The sequence below is a fragment of the Rana temporaria genome, chromosome 1, assembly GCF_905171775.1.
Source record: "Rana temporaria chromosome 1, aRanTem1.1, whole genome shotgun sequence".
NCBI classification, from domain to species: Eukaryota; Metazoa; Chordata; class Amphibia; order Anura; family Ranidae; genus Rana; species Rana temporaria.
Genome location: NC_053489.1, coordinates 174,457,469 through 174,479,948, shown reverse-complemented (window position 1 = coordinate 174,479,948; position 22,480 = coordinate 174,457,469). Strand labels below are relative to the sequence as shown.

Genomic DNA, 22,480 nt, shown 5'->3' with positions numbered 1-22,480 from the left:
CATGTATGGTGAAAGCGGTCCGTCGGACCGTTTTCACCATACATGTCTGCCAGAGGGCTTCTGTACGATGGTTGTACACACCATCGTACAGAAGTCCGCGCGTAAACAATACGCGGGGCGTGTCCGCGGTGTCGCCGCGTCGATGACGCGGTGTCGCCGCGACAATGACGCGGCGACGTGGGCGGCCCGCCTTTAAAATGCTTCCACGCATGCGTCGAAGTCATTCTACGCATGCGAGGGACGGCGGGCGCCTGGACATGTACGGTAGGTCTGTACTGACGACCGTACATGTCCGAGCGGGCTGAATTCCAGCGGACTGTTTTAAAACAAGTCCAGGAATATTTGTCTGCTGGGAAAAGGCCCGGCGGGCAAATGTTTGCTGGAATTCGGCCCGCTCGTGCCCACACACGACCAAACATGTCTGCTGAAACTGGCCTGCGGACCAGTTTCAGCAGACATGTTTGGTCGTGAGTACGGGGCCTAAGATACGTTACGCCGGCCGGACAGATACACCATTGTATCTGAATCCGGCCCCCTGAGTATAAACACCATTAAATTATTATGTCTGTGTGCAAGAGGCCTTATGGCTAGTACACACGATGAGAAAATTGGACAAAAAATACCCCTTTAAAGCGATTGTATGATAATCTGATGGTTAGTACACAGCTTTCGAGAGCCGACCACGACAGTTCATCCAAAATTATCCAAAGGGACAAGCACACAAAAAAATTCTCATTCGATACCAGATTGAATGATTTTCATTTAATCAGAATAGCGGCTCTTAAAGGTGCGGCCTTGTATATACGGCCATTCGCGCCGCCGTATACAGGAGCCGGGCGGAAAGCTGTTAAGCTTTGACAATAAAACCTGGAATCTGATTGGCTTCTATGCAAAACTGCACCAGATTTTGAACTCTGTAGTTTAGTTAATAAACCCCTGTGTTTATCTGCAATGCTATATGTTTAATGGTGTAATTAGATTACTGTATTAATCTAAATAAATTAATGAAAACAAAAGTAAATATGTATGTTTTGTAACATTTTATATTTTTTTATTAAAACAGTATACCAAATAAAAGCATTATATCATCTTAAAAATTAAAAAAAATATTTAGGTATGCAAATTAGTCCTAGACTTATTGTCAAATTTATGGATGGAGGCTGAGGTATTCAAGGTTTCAATGACCTTTGAGAAGTGTTATATTGTACAGTAACATATTTCACACTTACCTGAATGAAGAACTTTGATCTTTTCCTCAGCTTCACCAAGTCTGACAGCCAAAGTGAGCTGTGCTTCCTGCAACCCTCTGTGGAAATAGAAAATTAAAGCTGAGACCTCATTCACACTATACGTGCATAAAAAAAATGGGGAAAAAAAGAAAAAAAATGCATTTGACTTGCATAGAGTATTTTGGGCCTGTTGATAGTTTGTGCAGAGACCTGTAGTAACACAAAAAATGCTTTCTATCTGCCCTGTTCACACCACAATGCTGTTTTTTTTCTATGCAGAAGTATTTAACCTCCCTGGCGGTATGATTCTGTCTGGAATTACGTACCAAAAGCGGTACAATTATTTTGCAAGAAAATTTGGCGTTTTATACTGTAGGCCTGTAATTCTTATGAATAACTCACTTAAATCTGACCAAACAAGAGGCTAGTAGGCATCCCGGGTATGAATTTGTTTTAAAAACAAAATTATAAATTATAAGATAATAAATAATTATAAATAATTATAACAAATAATAATATAATTATAGTAAAAATTATTCAATAATGTAATCAACTCAAAATCACTGAAATTTGCTCAGTTGCAGAATTGTCGCTGTCATTACTTTTATTTTTTTATGACGAATTTCCCCACAAATCGCTATCGCACAATTCTGCAAGTGATTATAATTTATTATCGCTGTTTTCTAGCTGCTCTAAAACCATTTTTGACATAAAGGGACACTTTTGGTTGCTATGGACAATCTACAGTTTGCAGTCAGAAAGAACAGTTTTTATTATATAAAAGTACATGTAGCGCACTGGGCAGACCACTAGGGACAAGGGGGTGTGTATTTTTTACATACAGTACTGTAATCTATAAGATTACAGTATACTGTATGTAATGTGTTTGTTTACTTTTTTGAATTTGGCGCCGTTCTCCGCCCCCGTGCGTCATAACGTCGCAGGGAACGGAGATCGGCGGCACACGGGGACACTGTGAATCGAGCGAGGTCCCGCTCGCTCACACAGCAGGGATGCATCGCAGGATCCAGGGACAAGGTAAGTAACTTTGTCTGTGGATGCTGCGAGGTAAGCTGCGCCGCTGCACGCTCTGCACATCTACCCCGAGCGTGACTCGGGGATACCGATCCTAGCATTGAAAAACCACCCCGAGTCACGCTCGGGGATACCGTCAGGGAGGTTAACATAATTGGCTCGGCAGGTGCACAAAGTAAACATTTATTTTCTACAGTGCCTTGAAAAAGTATTTAAACCACTTGAAATTTTCCACATTTCGTCATGTTACAACCAAAAATGTAAATGTATTTTATTGGGATTTTGTGTGACAGACAAACACAAAGGGTTGATTTACTAAAGGCAAATACACTGCGCACTTTGCAAAGTGCAGTTACACTCTGCAAGAGCAGTTTCTACACAGCTTGGTAAATGAGCAGATGCTATACTGACTTCCATAATCCAATCATGTGCAAGCATAATTTTTTTTTTTTTTTCCGTTTTCCTTAGATGTGATTGGGTACACTTTGCAAGGTGAAATGTTACCTCATTTACAGAGCTCTGAAGCAACTGCACTTGCAGCGTGCAACTTCCCTTTGCAAAGTGCACAGTCTATTTGTCTTTAGTAAATCAACCCCAAAGTGGCACGTAATTGTGAAGTGGAAGGAAAATGATAAATGGTTTTAATTTTTTTTTACAAATAAATATGTGAAAAGTGTTGCATGCATTTTTATTCAGCCCCGTTACTCAGATACTCCTGATTAAACCTAGTGGAACAAATTGCCTTCAGAAGTAATCTAATTAGTAGAGTCCACCTGTGTGTAACTTATTCGCAGTATAAATAAAGCTGTTCTGTGAAGCCCTCAGAGGTTTGTTAGAGAACATTACCGTATTTATCGGGGTATTGCACGCTCCGGCGTATAACGCGCGCACCCCTAAAGTGGAAAAATTCCTGTGGAAAAAAGATTTTTGTACTTACAGTTTTGGTGTCTTGCGCGGCGTCCATCGGCGGCCTTGTTGGGTCCGGCGTCCGTCTGCGGCTTCGGGTGTCCTCTTCGTCGGGTCCGGCGTCCTTCTGCGGCATCCTCCCTGCTTTCCCGCGCCGAGTTTGAATACTGCGCCGGCATATACCGAGCGCAGTACACTCGTGTATAGTCGGGCAGGCTCGGCTACTCTCGCTCAAACGTCCTGTACGTCCAGGACGTGAGCGCGAGAGTAGCCGAGACTGCCCGACTATACACGAGTGTACTGTGCTCAGTATATGCCGGCGCAGTATTCAAACTCAGCGCGGGAAAGCGGGTATCGGCGTACATCGCGCACCCACGATTTTGCCCTGATTTTGCCCTGCATTAATCAGAGAAGCAGCCAAGAGGGCCATGGTAACTCTGGAGAAGCTGCAGAGATCCACAGCTCAGGTGGGAGAATTTGTTCACAGGACAACTATTAGTTGTGCACTCCACAAATCTGGCTTTTATGGAAGAGTGGTAAAAAGAAAGCCATTGCTGAAAGAAAGTCATAATAATTAAATCAGGAAGGCTGGCAACTCGGATGCTCTTGAAAAAAAATACTTTATTAGTTACATGGGTACACAGGTACATGCTATACAATGACGTGTTTCGGCTATGAAGCCTTCATCAAAACAAAGCTTTGATTTGACGAAGCCTTCTTAGCTGAAACGCATCAGCATATAGCCTGTACCTGTGTACCCATGTAACTAATAAAGTACTTTTTTTCAAGAGCATCCAAGTGGCCAGCCTTCCTGATTAAAGTGTCGTATCTGTGGGGCCTGAACGTACTGGCTAGAGCACCGGATCACAGTTTTATATTAGCAGCGGATCTGGGGTAACAATTTTTTTCTCTTAAAACCATAATAATTCCTGTTTGCAGTTTGCGAGAAGTCATTATAGGGGACACAGCAAACATGTGGAAGAAGGTGCTCTGGTCAGATGAGACCAAAATGTAATGTTTAGGCCTAAAAACAAAATGCAATGTGTGGCGGAAAACTAAGACTGCACATCATCCTGAATACACCATCCCCAGCTTGAAACATGGTGGTGGCAGCATCATGTTGTGGGGATGTTTTTCTTCAACAGGGACAGGGAAGCTGGTCAGAGTTGATGGAAAGATGGGTAAAGCCAAATACATGACAATCTTAGAAGAAAACCTGTTAGAGTCGGCAATAGACTTGAGACTGGGGTGAAGGTTCACCTTCCAGCAGGACAACGACCCTAAACATACAGTCAGAGCTACAATGGAATGGTTTAGATCCAAGCATATTCAAGTGCTAGAATGACCCAGTCAAAGTTCAGACCTAAATCCAATTGAGAATCTGTGGCAAGACTTGAAAATTGTTGTTTACAGACACTCTCCATCCGATCTCACAGAGCTTGAGATATTTTGCAAAAAGGCATGGGCAAAAATGTCATTCTCTAGATGTCCAAATCTGGTAGAGACATACCCAAATAGACTTTCAGCTGTAATTGCAGTGAAAGGTGGTTCTACAAAGTATTGACTTTTTTCACATATTTATTTGCAAGAAACCATTTATCATTTTCCTTCCACTTCACAATTATGTACCACTTTGTTTTGGTCTATCACATAAAATGCCAATAAAATATGTTTATGTCTTTGATTGTAGCATGACAAAATGTGGAAAAGTTCAAGGGGTATGAATACTTTTTCAAAGCAATGTATGTGCCCTGTTAACACCGCAATGTTGTAGTTGTGTTTTTTTCTGTGCAGCAAAATGGATGTTGTGTGAACAGGGCACATAAAAAAAAAAACAATTATTTTCTTTGGGCCCTTGCAGAGACAGGTGCAGAAAATGGTGTGAATTTAGGGCTTAAAGTATATGTAAATTCTAACAACGAACTTCTCCCGTTTGCTTTTTTTGGTCTGGTAAATAAAGCATTGCAAGTGTTTAGTTATCTCTGTTCAGTAAGTAAAACATACTAAGCAAAAGAGAATGATGTGGTCCAAGGCACCATAAGTAAATGGCCTCCAACCCAAATTTGAACAGAAAGAGAGAAAGTTTCCAAACTTTCTCTCTTTCTGTAAAACATATAGAAAACTGTTAATTCTGCCATAAATCCAGTGAGCTTGTAACTTCCTGTGGACAAGCTGTGCAGAATTATCCCAAGCAGTCCTAGCAGACCTGCACAAGTTACCTTGGAAAACCACAGAATCCCCTGTTATGCAGGGAAGTATCTATCACTAAACAAACAAGGCTTTTACAATGCACTGGAAAAAGCCTCTCCTCCTTCTGTTGATTTTTGGAGAAACCCAGTCAACGCCAGTTTACCCCTATATAAGGCCACCTACTTGGGTAGGGGCTGCCCACAGAAATTTGAGAAGACATGGGCCTGTTGGTTGGAGGATGCTGCTAAAGCTAGTGATGCAGTGATGCAGTGACTAGTCTACTGGATTCTTCCTAGTTTGGTAATGCATTGACCCCCTTTTTTCCTAGGCTATAACATCCTTATGTTATTTTGTTGAGCATGCTGTATCCTGTATTTACCCTCTCCCCAACTAGGGATGTAGTTTAGTTTGATGTTTTGTGTTTACTGTTGTGTCTTGCCGCGACCTGTTCCCGTGGCAGGAAATGGCCCCTGTGTGGGCAACTGTTCGACCCATATGTGGGTCACAATTGTTTATTGCTAAAAACCTGAATAAAAAATATTTAAAAAAAACAAACAAACAAGGCTTTTGCCTTGGGCGGCATTTTTTAGCGGGGTGCCACTGCTCCTGCCCCCTCTTAATCGTGCAAGTGATCAGAATGAAATCTGGAGCAGTGTCACAGAAGAGCAGGGAAGAAAGCTGTGTGGAGCACACATACTCCACCAGTGGCGTTACTTCAGGGGGGCAATTGCCCCCCCCATGTCATTCCTTGCCCCCCTGTGTGCCTCCCCGCTAAATTAGGATGCCAAGCAGGGACACAACTACCAGGGTCACAGTGAGTGGGACCTGGAATTCGGTCACCAGTGAAATGGGGCCCTGCTGCCATTATGGGCAGTATCGGGGGCCCCCTCCTGCAAACCGGGTGCTAATGTTAATAAAATGCAATATTTATCTTTCAAAAACTGTTTCACAGTGCTAAACCTTTCATTGAATTTCTAAATGCTGCATTTGTAAATTTCAAAAGCCAGTGTAAACGAATAGTAGTGATAAAAAGAAGCACTTATGGGTTTAACAATTATTGTTATTTTTTTGTATAATTCTCCTTTAAGGGGGTGTGGCAAGGTGTATGTCCTATGCCTACATACTTTTGCTAATAGGTGTCCCTCGTTCCCATCTCAAAAAGTTGGGAGGTTTGCTATAGTTATTATAATGTTGATTTAAAAAATGACATGTTCATTCCACCCAAAGCAGATGTTTCATGTTTTTTCTAGATTCCACCATGTTGAACAGTTTCCACCATGTAGAACCTAATTTCATGGACTCCAGCAGTAAGATCGTGACTCTTTCAGGTCTTGCCTACCTGCTATGGCCATTACAAGGGAGGTTCACTTTTGGCACTGTGTGGGCACTGGGGATGTATGAGGTGACTGTGGGCTCTGGGGGTGGCTCTCCCCCCCCCCCCAACTTCTTCCCTCCTCTCTCTCTCACCCTACTTCTCTCTCGCCCCCCACATCTTTCTCCGCTGCTCTCTGGTTTTCCATGTCCCCCATCTCTCTCTCCTTCCTATATTTTCTCCTAGCGGGGTGGGAGGAGCATTGTGGCAGGCTAGTGAGGGTTTTTTGGGGGAGCACTGTGGCAGACTTGAGGGGGGGGTTACTACCCCACAGTCAACCAGAGATCCCACATAGCAACCAAAGACTCCACATAGCCAACATAAGCCACTTGAGAAGGAAGGGGTGGGACAAATTTAGATGGGGAGGGGGTGCGCAATTTCAGTCTTGCCTAGGGTAGCACAAAACCAAAATGCACCACTGATGTTATGGAGATAAGGAGAGGGGGAGGTATTCTGCCATTCTGTCTTAGGGTGACAGCACTGCTCATCAATAGGTACAGTATGGTGAGCAAGCAATGTCACCCTAGTACGTGTACTGCAGGATTTTTTTGGGGGATTTAGATACACTAAGGAAGTGAAAGTGTGACTAAACCCACAACAGTAAAAGCAGTCTGTATATGCAGTAAAGCATGCTTGTTTTGCTCACTGAGTATTAGGGGGGTAGATTTCTTCATTGTGTAAAAAGGCTGTTTGATCCTCTCTTCTCTGATACTCCCCTTCTTTTACTGTCCCCAGTCCATCTCCTGATAGAACAGAGCTCTAGGAGGCACTATGCACATGCTCAGTTTGGTGTGTATTGCTAAAGCGTTTGTTTGCTTTTTGGGAGAGTGTATGCGATCAGCAGAGCCAATCAGCACTGTCCAGACAAAGGGTCAGGGGTCATGCTGAGGACCCTGCACCCCTGTGGCCGCAAATCCCCCATTCTCGGATTGTACGGCGGCATCCGCGGAGCCACGATCCCGATCGCGGGTGCAGCATTCAGGAAAGTCCGCGGCTTCAGCCTAGTTGTGGAGGTCAGCGGCCATCTTGCTCCACCCAGCCTGCCGCCTGTGCTGCCTCCTGGCCCTCCCTGCTTCCAGGTATTATCCTCCAAGGACCTGCATCCCCAGATATAGTATGGGAAGCCTTTAAATTACACGCACGCCTGACTCTGACCTCCTGTATTAACAGGCTGAAGGCCAATTCGTCGGCTGCACTGGACGGGGCAATGCGGGATCTGTCCTCCTCTGAACAGGGATATATGGCGAGCCCCTCTCCTGCTGGGGCTGCCCAACTCAGGTTACAAACCAGGGTGGTCAATCAGCTACAGCACGAGACGGCCAGGAAAAAAAATTTCTTTGCCAGACAAAAACTGTATGAACATGGGGAGAGAGCGGAGAAACTGTTGGCCTATCTAGCACATAGTGAGGATAGACCCCCTATGGTCATTTCCTTCACTGGTTCTAACGGGGAAAAGATTATGGAACCCCAGGGTGTCACTTCCAAATGTAGGGACTTTTTTTCTCAACTTTATACGTCCCAGGATTTCACCACTGAAGCTCAATTGGAGGATCTACTGGCAGAAATCACCTTTCCACAGCTGAATGACACTCAAATGGCTATGCTAGATGCACCTCTTACACTTGACGGAATAACCACAGCGATTGCGAGCTTCGCCAGATCCAAGGCCCCGGGTTCAGATGGGTTACCCATAGAATTTTACGCCCAATACAGCGAGATACTTGCCCCCAAGTTATTGTCCCTCTTCAATCATTTATTCGACAACTTCACCCTACCCCCATCGATGGGCGAGGCGGTCATTATCCTCATACCTAAACCGGGCAAGGACCCAGGCCTCCCGGAATCTTATCGACCCATATCACTCCTTCAGGTAGACATAAAGATCCTGGCTAAAGTACTTGCCCTCCGCCTTAACCAAGTGATTCCATGCCTGATCGACACTGATCAAGCTGGATTCATGCCAGGGCGTAACACCTCTTTCAACCTCAGAAAATTGTATATTAACTTGCAGGCGACACATGCTAACGTTGGGTCCCGGGTGGTGGTGGTTTGGACACCGCCAAGGCCTTTGACTCAGTGGAGTGGCGGTATCTTTGAGGATGCCTCCGTAGCTTTGGTTTTGGACCTAACTTTATCAAGTGGGTTCAATTATTATATCTGGCATCCAGGGGTAGGGTGGTGGCCAACGGGAGGGCCTCCCAGATGTTTAACTTATCCAGGGGCACTAGGCAGGGCTGTCCACTGTCTCCACTCCTCTACGCCCTGGTGGCGGAGCCCCATGCAATCTCCATTAGAGAGGACCCCGAGATCCAGGGTCTTTGCCTTGGTTCCCTGACTGAAAAAATTAGTTTATACGCAGACGACACGCTGCTATACCTGGCCGACTTTACCACATCTCCCTGGAAGGCATTACATACGATCGAACACTTTGGTCAGTTCTCTGGCCTTAAAATTGATTGGGAGAAATCCCAATTATTGCCTATGGATAGTTTCCCCTCCCCTGAGCTACAGGCGCAGCTACCACTCCAGCGAGTGAACACTATTAAATACCTTGGAGTATTGGTGAATAGAACACCAGCTGACTATGTATCCCTGAATATAGAACCCCTTTTCGATCTCATAAAGTCTAAAACCCAAATATGGGCGAGATTGCCGCTTGGTGTGTGGGGCCGGATTAATATCGTTAAAATGATATTACTTCCTAAAATATTGTATATACTTTGGCACACACCCGTATACTTACCCTTGAAATTTTTCAAGTTAATGGAGGCCTTACTCAGGACATTTATCTGGGGTACCAACAGACACAAGCTGGCCTGGAGAGTCCTTTAGAACCCCACTGATCTAGGTGGAACAGCCCTCCCTGACTTAAATCTCTATTACCTCGCATCCCAACTGTCTCAACTATACCACATAGATGAAACTGACAGAGTCAGATTTCTTACGCTTCTCTGTCCACGGTGGGCGCAACTAACCGCTGATCCGCTTACTGCAATCGCGGTGGGACATGGTGGGAACAACTCCAATAGAGACCCGGGGGTCCCTATTGTATCAATATAGGCGCGTATGGGACATTGCCACTAAAACGTTGACGATCCCTAAACACAATGACTATACCCCTTTATGGCCCAATAGATTACGCCCAGAGTTTCTCTCGATCCCTGACACAGAGATATGATGCGAACATGGAATATATTTTTTGCACCACATAATTTCCGATGGCACACTTAAAAACTTTGAGGACCTCCAAAATGAGTTCCTGCTGCCTGATTCTATGCTTTTTAGATTCTTCCAAGTGCACCACGCAACCCAAGCTCAGTTCCCCCAGCCTTTGCCACAGTCTACACCCAATGTCATCATGGCAGTGATTAAGGGTGTGGACCCGCGAAAACTAATCTCTGATTTTTACGTCATGCTCCTCACCCCATCATCTACCACACTAGCTTACAGCCTTAAACCAAGATGGGAATGGGAGGTGGGCCCGATGGAGGATGAGGAGTGGAGTGAAGCACTTGAAGCATGCAAGACTGTATCCCCCAAGCTCTCCGACAGGTTGACCCAGTTATACGTGGTGCACCGGGCATATCTCACCCCCCTAAGAATCGCCCGCTTTCGACAACAGTCTTCTATCTTCTGTGTAATCAAGCAACGGGCACATTCTTCCATCTACTTTGGGCGTGCCCGGGCCTTCAGGGTCTGGAAGCAGATTGTGGACTTCCTCCATGATGACATGGGATCCCCATTGTCCCTGGATCCCAAACAATGCTCACTGGGGATATTCCCAGATGCAGACATAGACAAATTCACTAAAACATTTTTGCATGAAACATTATTTTCTGCTAGAAAAATTATAGCCAGACAGTGGATGAGACCCACTCCCCCCAGCTTCAAAGACTGGAAACTAGATATAAATAACATGCTTCCCTACAAAAAGTTCATATACATTATCAGAGGTTGTGCAGATAAGTACAACAAATTCTGGGATAGATGGCTTGAGTCCACAGACACATGCACTGAGGGTCTGTAAACCTATATATTCTTCTAGCGTACAATCCCATGAATAGCTTGGACACAAGGTTTTCCACTCATTTATAGTCCATTGTTCGATCTGAATACGTTTTTTGATCTACTGTGCCTTTATGTGTATAAGCCATATTCCTTTATTTTATGCATTTCTCCAGTACCGTGTTCCCCGAAAATAAGACCTACCCCGATAATAAGACCTAGCATGATTCTTGGGGAGGGCTGCAATATAAGCCCTACCCCGAAAATAAGCCCTAGTAAAATTAGTTTAACATTTTTTAAATCCATTTTGCAGAATGATTGCAGCGGCTCCCCCTCTCCTCCCGCCCAATGCCCGCAGCCCCTCCTTCCTCAGCACATGGAGCAGGCAGATGCCAGCAGGACACTGGCTCCCCCCTCAGCCCCTACCTCCTCAGCGTATAGAGCCGCCAGACGCCAGCAGGACACCGGCTCCCTCCTCCTCTGCTCTCCTCCCGCCCGACGCCTGCGGCCCCCTCCCCAGTGCATGGAGCAGGCACGGAACAGGCTGATGCCAGAAGGATGCCAGCTCCCCCCTCCTCTGCTCTCCTCCCGCCCGACGCCCCCTCCCCAGTGCACGGAGCAGGCTGATGCCAGAAGGACGCCGGCTCCCCCCTCCTCTGCTCTCCTCCCGCCCGACGCCCGCGGCCCCCTCCCCAGTGCACGAAGCAGGCCGACACCAGAAGGATTCCAGCTCCCCCCTCCTCTGCTATCCTCCCGCCCGAAGCCCCCTCCCCAGTGCACGGAGCAGGCTGATGCCAGAAGGACGCCGGCTCCCCCCTCCTCTGCTCTCCTCCCGCCCGACGCCTGCGGCCCCCTCCCCAGTGCATGGAGCAGGCACGGAACAGGCTGATGCCAGAAGGATGCCGGCTCCCCCCTCCTCTGCACTCCTCCCGCCCGACGCCCCCTCCCCAGTGCACGGAGCAGGCTGATGCCAGAAGGCAGACCATACGACAGCCAGGAAAGTCAGGGAAGCTGCAAGAAAGGTACCCACTTTAGGATCATTGTACATACCATAGTTAAATAAGACACCCCCTGAAAATAAGCCATAGTGTTTTTTTGGTTGCCAAAATTAATATAAGACCCGGGCTTATTTTCGGGGAAACACGGTATTGCCTTGTAACTTGCAGATCTATGTTTCAAATGTAAATTGTTCAATACATTTTTTTTTTTCCAAAAAAAAAAAAAGCTCTGGAGACCCTGAACCCCACATATAAATACATTCCAAACACGGTGCTGAAAGGCCTTTTCTCCTGACATACCAAAAAAAAGAAATTTAACTTAATGACTACTAATGTTTCCTCCTTGGACTCTAAGGTCTCATTTAAATGGACAGAGAAAAATCCTGCTTTTAAAGGCATTTTGTATTTTTTTTTTCATGCATTTGAATGCAGCTCTAATTCATTGAATGTGTCCAGACACATTAGAATTGATTTACTAAAATTGGAGAGTGCACAATATGGTGCAACTGTGCATGATAGCCATTCAGCTGATTGAACTTTAGCTTGTTAAATACAGGCATACCCCACTTTTAAGTACACAATGGGGTTTATTTACTAAAGCTGGAAAGCTCAAAATCAGGCTCACTTCTGCATAGAAAAGAAATGAGCTTCTAACCCCAGCTTGTTCAATTAGAGCGGAAGTAAACCCATCCATAAAACCATTTAATTTCCAGCATTTGTCGGAAATGTAACTCTCCCATTGGTTGTGCTTTCAACTTAACTGTCAAACCATCCAATTGCTGATGTCATAACTGATCACATGTGCAGCATCATGGCAGTTGTAGATTAAACAGCGGCAAAGATGGCAGCTTCCTTGGCTAAAAATGATAGGCGGGTTTACTTACACTTTAAGCCTTGTAATAAAACCTGGAAACAAATTGGTTTCTATGCAGAAATGAGCCTGATTTTGCACTTTCCATCTTTAGTAAATAAACCCCATTGTGTACTTAAAAGTGGGGTATGCTTGTAAAGCTTTGACAAAATAAAACTGGAAGCTGATTGGTTTCTATGCAGAGCTGCACCAGATTTTGCACTCTGCAGTTTTAGTAAATCAACCCCATTTCGGCATTTAGATATGTATTTTACAGCAGTGTTCTGGGTCCCAAATCTGCCTCTTGATAGAAGCTGGCTTAAATAACACACATATGCACTTAAAAGTATTACGGTGGTTATAATAAATGTTTATTAGGGCCTGTATAATGAGTTTATACTTATGCACTTCTAAATACCATATATCTGTAAACACTTGGGACTAGATTCACAGAACACTTACGCTGGCGTATCTATAGATACGCAGCGTAAGTGAACAAATGCGCCGTCGTATCTATGCTCCCTATTCTCTTAACTAGATACGCCTGAATTTGGCCTCCATCCGACCGACGTAAGTCTCCTACGCCGTCGGATCTTGGGCGCATATTTACGCTGGCCGCAAGGGGCACTTCCATTGATTTACGCGCCGAATATGTAAATTACCTAGATACGCCTATTCACGAACGTACTTGCGCCTGTCGCTGTAATCTACATAGTTTACGTAAGACGTACGTCCGTCGTAAAGTTATCCCTGCTATAGGTGGCGCTACCCATGCAAAGGTATGGACGTCGGAACAGCCGTCAGATTTTTACGTCGTTTACGTAAGTCGTACGGGAATGGGGCTGTGCGTAGGCTACGTTCACGTCGAAAGCATTGAGCCGACGTAGCTTAGGGAGTATATGCAACGTGATTCTGAGCATGCGCGCGCATTCCCTGTTCGTACAGCGCTTCATTTACATGGGGTCACGATTCATTTCAATACAACACGCCCACTACCAGCCTACTTTGAATTAGGCAGGCTTACGCCGACCATATTACGCTACGCCGCGGCAACGTACGGGACGAGTGCTTTGTGAATACTGCTCTGGGCTCTGTGCGTGCCGTCGGCGTAGCGTATATTCGATACGCTACGCCGGCAAAACTATGCGCCGAGCTACCTGAATCTAGCTCTTGATTTTTCATACAGGAGTATTTTAATACACCCCTGCACATGAAGCCTAATAATAAATCCTTATGACTTATATAGATAGTTCTAGGCCTATTATATGCAATATTTAATAGGTGTTCAGTATATGAATCCCCCATTATTTATAAAAAGCAGAAAGATTTGGCATACATAAATCAGTGTCATAAGCACTATGTAGAATTGAGTCTTATTAATAGATTCAGCCCAAAGTATTAGGGAGACAGATTATGCAATAATGTCACTTTTTTCTATCCACAATTCATTATATGTATGAGAAACTCAGATTTTCCCTACTGTCCTATCACCTAAACTAAAAGCCAAAGCCAATCAGTGGCTGAAATCAATTAAGCCAAATAATTTTTCGTATCTCAACACCACCAACTTTGTGGAACAGCTGATATGAAAATATTAGAACCCCAAAAGGCAGGGAATCCCATTTGAGGTCCTGAGCCAGATGTGGCGAACCTAGCTGAAAGAGTCGAAGAATGTCTCACCAGTGTATGGTTAGAGTAGACCGTTTAATAATACTGGTGCAGCTGTGCATAGTAACCAATCAGCTTCTAACTTCAGTTTGTTCAATTAAGCTTAGACAATAAAACTTAGAAGCTTATTGGTTACTGTACACAGCTGTAACATACTCTGTGTGTACCAGTTATAGTAAATATCCTCCAATGAGATTGATTTACTAAAACTGGAGAGTGCAAAATCTGGTGCAGCTCTGCATAGAAACCAATCAGCTTCTAGGTTTTTTTTTTTGGTCAAAGTTTATTGAACAAACTGAAGTTAGAAGCTGATTGGCTACCATGCAGAGCTGCACCAGTTTTTGCACTCTCCAGTTTTAGTAAATCAACCCCAGTGTAATGAGTAGATGCATAGTGAAGGAGAGCAATCATCTTATAATGTTTGTCATTTAACCAGAGACACGCCTGGCAAGATTCATTGTTAAACATTGATGTACTTCCAAGAATTAAATCATGTATGCCTAAACTACGACAGTCAGGCGACACTTAACCCCAGTAATTGCACAAGGAACCAGGAAGTAATTAAGTTAAAAGTAATAATGTCATAATGATAATAATTGCTCATAAGTGTTAATATTTGTAATGTCATGTGCCAGTTATAGCATAGAGGACTTGTATATTACAACAGCTCCAGCAGATACTGATCCTTACTGCAGCATTGTTACTATAGCATACAGTACATCTAATTTCTAATTCCACAAGCTTTTGTTTCTTAGCTCAACATATACAGTATATCCATGCATCATCAAAGGCAACATAAGCTGCTTAAAGGGAACTTTACAGATGCATTATAAACCCCTGACATTTCACATTATATAGCAACAATATATCTATCTATTTATCTATAGATAGATATATCTATCTATCTATAGATATACAATAAAACCTTGGATTGTGAGTAACGTCGTTTAAGAGCGTTTCGCAAGATGAGCAGGACTCAAGACTCTGGGGTGTGCAATATCGCATGTGGCCAGAGGTGTAGGGGGCGCCAGTGCTGTTCAGAGATGCTCAGGAACACTCCATTCCCGTGTGTCTCCAAGTGGTCTCCGATTATCTCTGAGTGTTTCTGAGTGTCTCTGGTGCCCCACCTCTGGCCACATGCGGTACTGCATACACTAGCAGTGACACTTCAAGGAGAATGCTCATAATCCAAAGTACTCGCATATCAAAGCGAGGTTACCCATTGAAGTCAATGGAAATGAAAATAATTTGTTCTGCATTGACTTTAATGGCATGCAATACCGCATGCGACCAGAGACTCGGAAAAGCCTGAGGACACCTCGGCTGACCTCGGCCCTTTCCGTGCATTTGGGAACGGTGCCGATCGGCTGCGATCGGCGCTGTTCAGCTCCGGTGCCCCCCCACCTCATGGCCAAATGCGGTACTGCACACCACTTTGGCCTAAATCCTGCTTGTTTTGCGAGACAACACTCGCAAACCGAGTTAGGATTTTTTAAAATACATTGCTCGTATTGCGAAATGCTCGTTACCCCCAATCTGAGGTTCCACTGTATGTGTTGGTTAACAGCATGATTCTGGAACTAATTATGCCCGTAATCCAAGGTACTACTGTAAATATATATATATATATATATATATATATATAGATAGATAGATAGATATCTATATATATATATTTATGATTCTGTCTGGAATTACGTACCAAAAGCGGTACAATTATTTTGCAAGGAAATTTGGCGTTTTATACTGTAGGCCTGTAATTTTTAGAAATAACTCACTTAAATCTGACCAAGCAAGAGTCTTGTAGGCATCCCGAGTATGATTTTTTTTTTAAAACAAAATTATAAATTATAATATAATAAATAATTATAAATAATTATAACAAATAATAATATAATTATAATAAAAATTATTCAATAATGTAATCAACTCAAAATCACTGAAATTTGCAGTTGCAGAATTGTCGCTGTCATTATTATTTTTTTTTATGACGAATTTCCCCACAAATCGCTATCGCACATTTCTGCAAGTGATTATAATTTATTATCGCTGTTTTCTAGCTGATCTAAAACCATTTTTGACATAAAGGGACACTTTTGGACAATCTACAGTTTTTAGGCAGAAAGAACATTTTGTATTATATAAAAGTACATGTAGGGCACTGGGCAGACCACTAGGGACAAGGGGGGTGTGTATTTTTTACATACAGTACTGTAATCTATAAGATTACAGTATACTGTATGTAAAGTGTTTGTTTACTTTTTTGAATTTGGCGCCGTTCTCCGTCCCCGTGCGTCGTAACGTCGCAGGGAACGGAGATCGGTGGCACACGGACACTGTGAATCGAGCGAAGAGGACCCGCTCGCTCACACAGCGGGGTGGCATCGCTGGATCCAGGGACAAGGTGAGTAACTTGCCTGTGGATCCAGCGAAAGGTAAGCCGCGCCGCTGCACGTCCACCCCGAGCGTGACTCGGGGTTACCGATCTTAGCATTGAGAACCAACCCCGAGTCACGCTCGGGGATACCGCCAGGGAGGTTAAGCTGAAGCTTTTAAAAGTAAGTTCTAAAAAAAATACTTTTCCTAGGTTCCATTAAAAATAACTTTGCCTAGATTGAGACAATGTCATCAGTCTGCTGCATGCAGGAAATGTTTCTACTCCCCAGTGATCAATACCAAGTTCAGCCAAGTCGATTCTGGGATAACGCTACTTCACTGCACTGTGTTAAAGTTGCACCATCACTAGCCACCCAATTGTTGAAAAAAAAGATGCTGTCAGCGAAAGAAGCATCAGAGGAGATGGGTATAAAGGCAACGGCTATAAATACAGAGAAAGTTTAGTGTTTAAATGAGATGTAAAGGAGTTTGAAGCGGGTATACACAAATTATTGTAGACATCAGGATCCATCAGATCAGTCTAGTTGACAAAGTGCGCTTTTAAAGGGTAACTCCACTTTCATGGAGCTCCCCTCTTCCTCTCCTCTATCTTTCCCTGGCTGGCAGAACAACTCCCATTCAACCCCGCCTGCTGGTGGTGCTTGCCCCACACTTACCAGAAATAATTTTCCACTTGCAAAACGTGGGTAGGTGAGTGGAAAATTTGAGGGCTGATATAGTGTATACAATTGTGACACAAGTCATATTGTAATTGAATGTCATTAAAAAGTACCTTTCCTTTTCAATCTGTAGTGCTATAACTTTATGTAAAATGCAAAGCAAAATGGCTACCTGGAAGTGTACAGAACACCCCCCAGAAATGTAATTTTCTGCTTGTGTGATTGGCTTACTGATTTTCCCAGAAGTTTGCACTAAGATACAAATCAGATTTTGAGCATCCCCTGCAACAAAAACTTATATTTTTGGGTGAGATACTCTTAATTGGAAATCCCGGCTAAAACGATGGAGACCCTGCCACTTTCCTCATTAGAGCCTTGCAGGTGCAGCAGCTGATCAATAATTATAAAATTGCTCCCATACAGATTCACTGTGCATATTAACACAGACAAACAAACAGCTATTTCTACAGAATGATGCCTAGTACAAAAGATGAGAATATTGGATGAAAGATTTCCGATTTTTTGCATACTAGTCTCATATTGAAAACCAATAGGTTACTAAATTAACGAAAATTCTCTTAAGACAAAATACAACTTCAGAAGTGATGTAATGTATTGTAATGTATTCTTTAGTTTCCTAGCATGTGTGGTCTTGGTCACACAATTTTTTTGTACAAATACTATACTAATCACATGAAAATCGTTTGTTCTGTTATTGTACGAGACATTTTTTCGTGCTTGTCCCTTTGGATATTTTCGCATTAACTGTTGTGGTTGCATCTCGAAAGCTGTGTACTAATGATCAGATTATAGGATAATCGCTCAGAAAATCAAATTTTCTCATTGTGTATACTAGGCATAACAAAAGGTAGGAATCTGCAACAAAGTTTGTTAAATCCTTGTAATATACATAGATAGATAGATAGATAGATAGATAGATAGATAGATAGATAGATAGATAGATAGATAGATAGATAGATCGTCCAGAGAGGAATGTTTTTTCTCAACAAAAGTGGAGTTACTCTTTAAGAAACAATTATGTTGTTCTAAGAGCAAACTCATTTCTCTTTGTTTTAAAAAGTTCTTAAACTAAACCTGTGCTGAGAAACATATGTAGGCATTGCTGAAATCATCCCTATAAGTTAAATGTCTAGTGTTATGGAACCCGAACAACTTAAATACATTCACAGTCACTAAACCAGAATAAGTATATACATCAAGATATTTGACTTTACCTCCTGAATGCTTGCTCAGGGTAAATGGCTAAAACCAGGTTTATGGTAATGTTGTCTGCCACTATACTTTAAATCTGCAGCATAAATCTCAATTTTTTCACTCAGAAACATCAGGTAACCTTCTGCCCAATATTAATTTCATCTGGCCAGTTTACTTAGTTTTGCATGTAAAAATATTTGATGTAATAGTAATACAAATAAATCCAAAGATTAGGGCAAATTATCTTGAACAAATAAAAAAAATGATAAAATATTGTAATATGTGCAAGAAATTTGGTAATGTGCAAGAAACTGAGCAAAATTAAGGAAAACAAACATATTCAAGTGAAACTCTAGACAAAACTTTTGATGAGGGTTAGGCCTCGTATACACGACCGAGTTTCTCGGCAAAAACCAGCAAGAAACTTGCTGGGATTTTTTTTTTGCCGAGGAAACCGGTCGTGTGTACATTTTTCGACAAGGAAACTGTCGAGGATCCCGTCGAGCCAAAAAGAGAGCATGTCTTATTTTTCCTCGACGGGAATGGAGAAACTTGCCTTGTCGAGTTCCTCGACAGCCTAACAAGGAACTCGACGAAGAAAACGATGTGTTTCGCCGGTCGAGTTCCTCGGTCGTGTGTACGAGGCTTCAGAATCTTCGTCAGCTTGTTATTTCTGTTTGTGTCCCCATTTGTCAGAATTCCTCTCACTTTCTATAATAGAGATACAGCAGAATATATGGGGAAATTCTGACTTAGACAGTTGTCAGAAGTATTCCTCACCTGGTGACAATTGTCCAAATTTAGACTTCAATTCCTGCCCCAGTGACAAGTGTGTTAAAAAGTTAGAAAGTGAAATTTAGTCAGCCAGACTGAAACAATGACAGCAACACAAACCTGACAGAAGTTGTGGAACAAAAGCAGAACAAAAAAACAAATGGTTTTGTCTGGGATTCTACTTTAATTTCCAAGTTATAAGTACTTACAATTACAATTACTGAAAATTAATATTCAACTAAAATCATGAATTTACCTCTGCATAAAGTCACGACTATCCCAATCCAAAGCTACCCACTTCCAAGAGCTGCCACCAAGTTGATGTATTTAATCTACTTTTGCTCTGCAAGTTACTCCTTACTCAAACACATTTTAATAAACTCCTATTCTATTTGCTTACAATCCTGCTAACCCCCCTCCCTGGTTGTCCCAACATTAATCATCTTCAGGTATTTAATTTAAACTGTGTTTGCACTTCTCAGCAAGCACACAAACCAGTTATTAGTTGTGTTAAGTATTAAAAAGTGATTTATTAAAAGGCGTCAGAGAAGATTTGGCGAGAAAAGATGTATTGTCTATGCCCAATTATCATCTGTCCAGCATTTTCCCCTAAAAGTAATAAGTTCACATAAAAGACCACATCCAGATAAAAAAAGAACAAGCTTCAGAACAATGGAAAAATAAATCAAAAATAGCATTCTGGTACATAAGATATAATTACAGTAAGGGTCAGGGCATTTCAGTTAGAATATCTACTGAAATGGCAACTTAGCCTGCTACCAAGGGTCCCCTAACTTTCCTAAGGGGCCCCAAAAAAATAAAAAAATTAAGACTGTCTATAGGGTACTACCTATGGGGGAGACCTACTAAAACTGATGCAAAAAGAATCTGATGCAACTGTACATGGTTAACAATCAGCCTCAGCTTGTTCAATTACATTTTGTAAATAAGGCCGGGTTCACACTGGTACGACACGACAGTCGTACTACTTTGGATCCAACTTTGCCCTGCAACTTGAAGTCCGACATATGGCACTGTGTCTGGTATGAATCTTGAGGGGAACTCTGCGCCAAAATAAAAAAAATGGCATGGGTTCCCCCTCCAAGAGCATAGCAAGCCCTTTGGTCTGGTATGGATTTTAAGGGGACCACCCTACGACAAAAAAACGACATTGGGGTCCCCCCAAAGTCCATACCAGACCCTTATCCGAGCACACAGTCTGCCCGGTCAGGAAAGGGGTTGGGGACGAGTGAGCACCCCCCTCCTGAACTGTGCCAGGCCGCATGACCTCAACAAAGCACCTTGTCCCCATGTTGATGAGAACAAGGGCCTCTTTCCGACAACCCTGGCCATTGGTTGTTGGGGTCTGCGTGCGGGGGCTTATCGGAATCTGGGAGCCCCCTTTTATAAGATCCTGGCCCCCCACCCTATGTGAATGAGTATGGGGTACATTGTACCCTACCCTACCCATTCACCTGGAAAAAAAAGTGTCAAAAATAAAACACACTACACAGGTTTTTAAAGTGATTTATTAGGCAGCTCCGGGACTCTCTTCCGCATTCGTCTCCCCTCTTCGGCTCTTCTGCGCTCTCTCTCTCCGGTATTTCTTCTTCCTCTGTATTCCTCCGCTATCTTATGCTTATGCTCTGCTATCTTATGCTCTTTTGCTCGCTCTTGCCCGGTCTTCTCCATTGTCTTCTTCCCTCTGCTCTTCTTCGTTGTTGACACAATGCTCTCTCTCGCTCTAATGCTAGGTGCAGGGTTGATTGCACTTTTTACAGAGTGTAGGGTTGAAGGGTATGTTATTTACAGAGTGTAGGGTTGAGGGGTACCCTATTTATAGAGTGTAGGGTTGAGGGGTGCGCTATGTGCAGAGTTCGGGGGTGAGGGGTGCGCTACCTGCAGAATGCAGGGTTAAGGGGTGCGTTATGTATGAAATGCAGGGTTGAGGGGTGTGCTATGCATGGAATGCAGGGTTGAGGGGTGCATTATGTAAGGAATGCAAGGTTGAAGGGTGCGCTATGTGCAGGGTTAAGCTTTGTATAGCGTGCATGGTTGAGGGCTGTGTACATCTAAGTTCATGGTTGAGGGCTGTGTACATCTAAGTTCTCCATTCCCCCAAGTACAAAGCTCTCCCCCAGATTCCAGTTCATACCCCCATCCACCCCTCCAGTGTAGAGCATTTTTCCCGTCCCAAATCCTCACAGAGGAAAACCTCACAGAGTGAAGTAACAGAAGAGCAGCTAAACTTACAGGATGTCCGTGCAGGCTGGTGGCTTCTGCCTGTGTATATTCCCTGCCCCCTCCCTCCTCGGCTCTCACTGCTCTGCTCTCATATAGAGATGTGTAGAGCTGGGAGGGTTCTGCACGGTCACCGTCAACAAATGACCAGCGCCGGAGGTGGCAGAACTCCGACAAGCTCCATTGGCAGCTGCTTTGGGCCCCCCAAGAATAACTGGACCCTGGGCACCTACCCCTTTTGCCCCGCCATAAAGACGGCCCTGCACACTACCCATTTTTTGTGAGTTTCTATACTCGTAGCCTAATTGGTGCATTTTCAGCTGTTGGAGTTAATCTCAGATCCACAACACAAATGGGTTGGAAAATAGACTGTGCACTTTGCAAAGTGCAATTGCACTCTGCAAGAGCAGTTGCTCCAGAGCTTAGTAAATGAGCAGAAGCTGACATACATCATTCAGTCATGTGCAAGCAAAAAGGTATTTTTTTTATTTTCCTTGCATGCAATTGGGTACTCTTTGCAAATTGAAGCTTTACCTCATTTACCAAGCCCCTTAGCAACTTCACTTGCAGGGTGCAACTGCACTTTGCAAACTGCATAATCTATTTGCCTCTATTAAATCAACTCCAAAGCAAAAGGAGTTCTATGCACTTCCTTTAAAGGAGTTGTAAATAAAAAAAAATGTATGCTGAAATGACTGGGCCGGATTCAGATAGAGATACGACGGCGTATCTCCTGATACGCCGTCGTATCTCTGAGTTCCGTCCGTCGTATCTATGCGATCTCCCTAAGATCCGTCAGGTGTAAGTGACTTACACCGTCGGATCTTAGGCTGCAATCTCACGCTGGCCGCTAGGTGGCGCTTCCGTTTGTAGACGCGACGAATATGCAAATGAGGAGTTACGCCGATTCAGAAATGAACGACTGCCCGGCGCTTTTTTTT

General features: G+C 43.5%; 1 protein-coding gene across 1 annotated transcript in view; it reads right to left on the bottom strand.

Moving 5' to 3' along the window:
• CUX2 (cut like homeobox 2) overlaps positions 1–22,480 on the bottom strand; it is a 253,849-nt gene that overhangs the window by 104,393 nt on the left and 126,976 nt on the right. Inside the window, exon 6 of the mRNA XM_040352486.1 lies at positions 1,230–1,306. Within this exon, the coding sequence (XP_040208420.1) occupies positions 1,230–1,306 (77 nt within the window). The remainder of the gene's footprint in view (positions 1–1,229; positions 1,307–22,480) is intronic.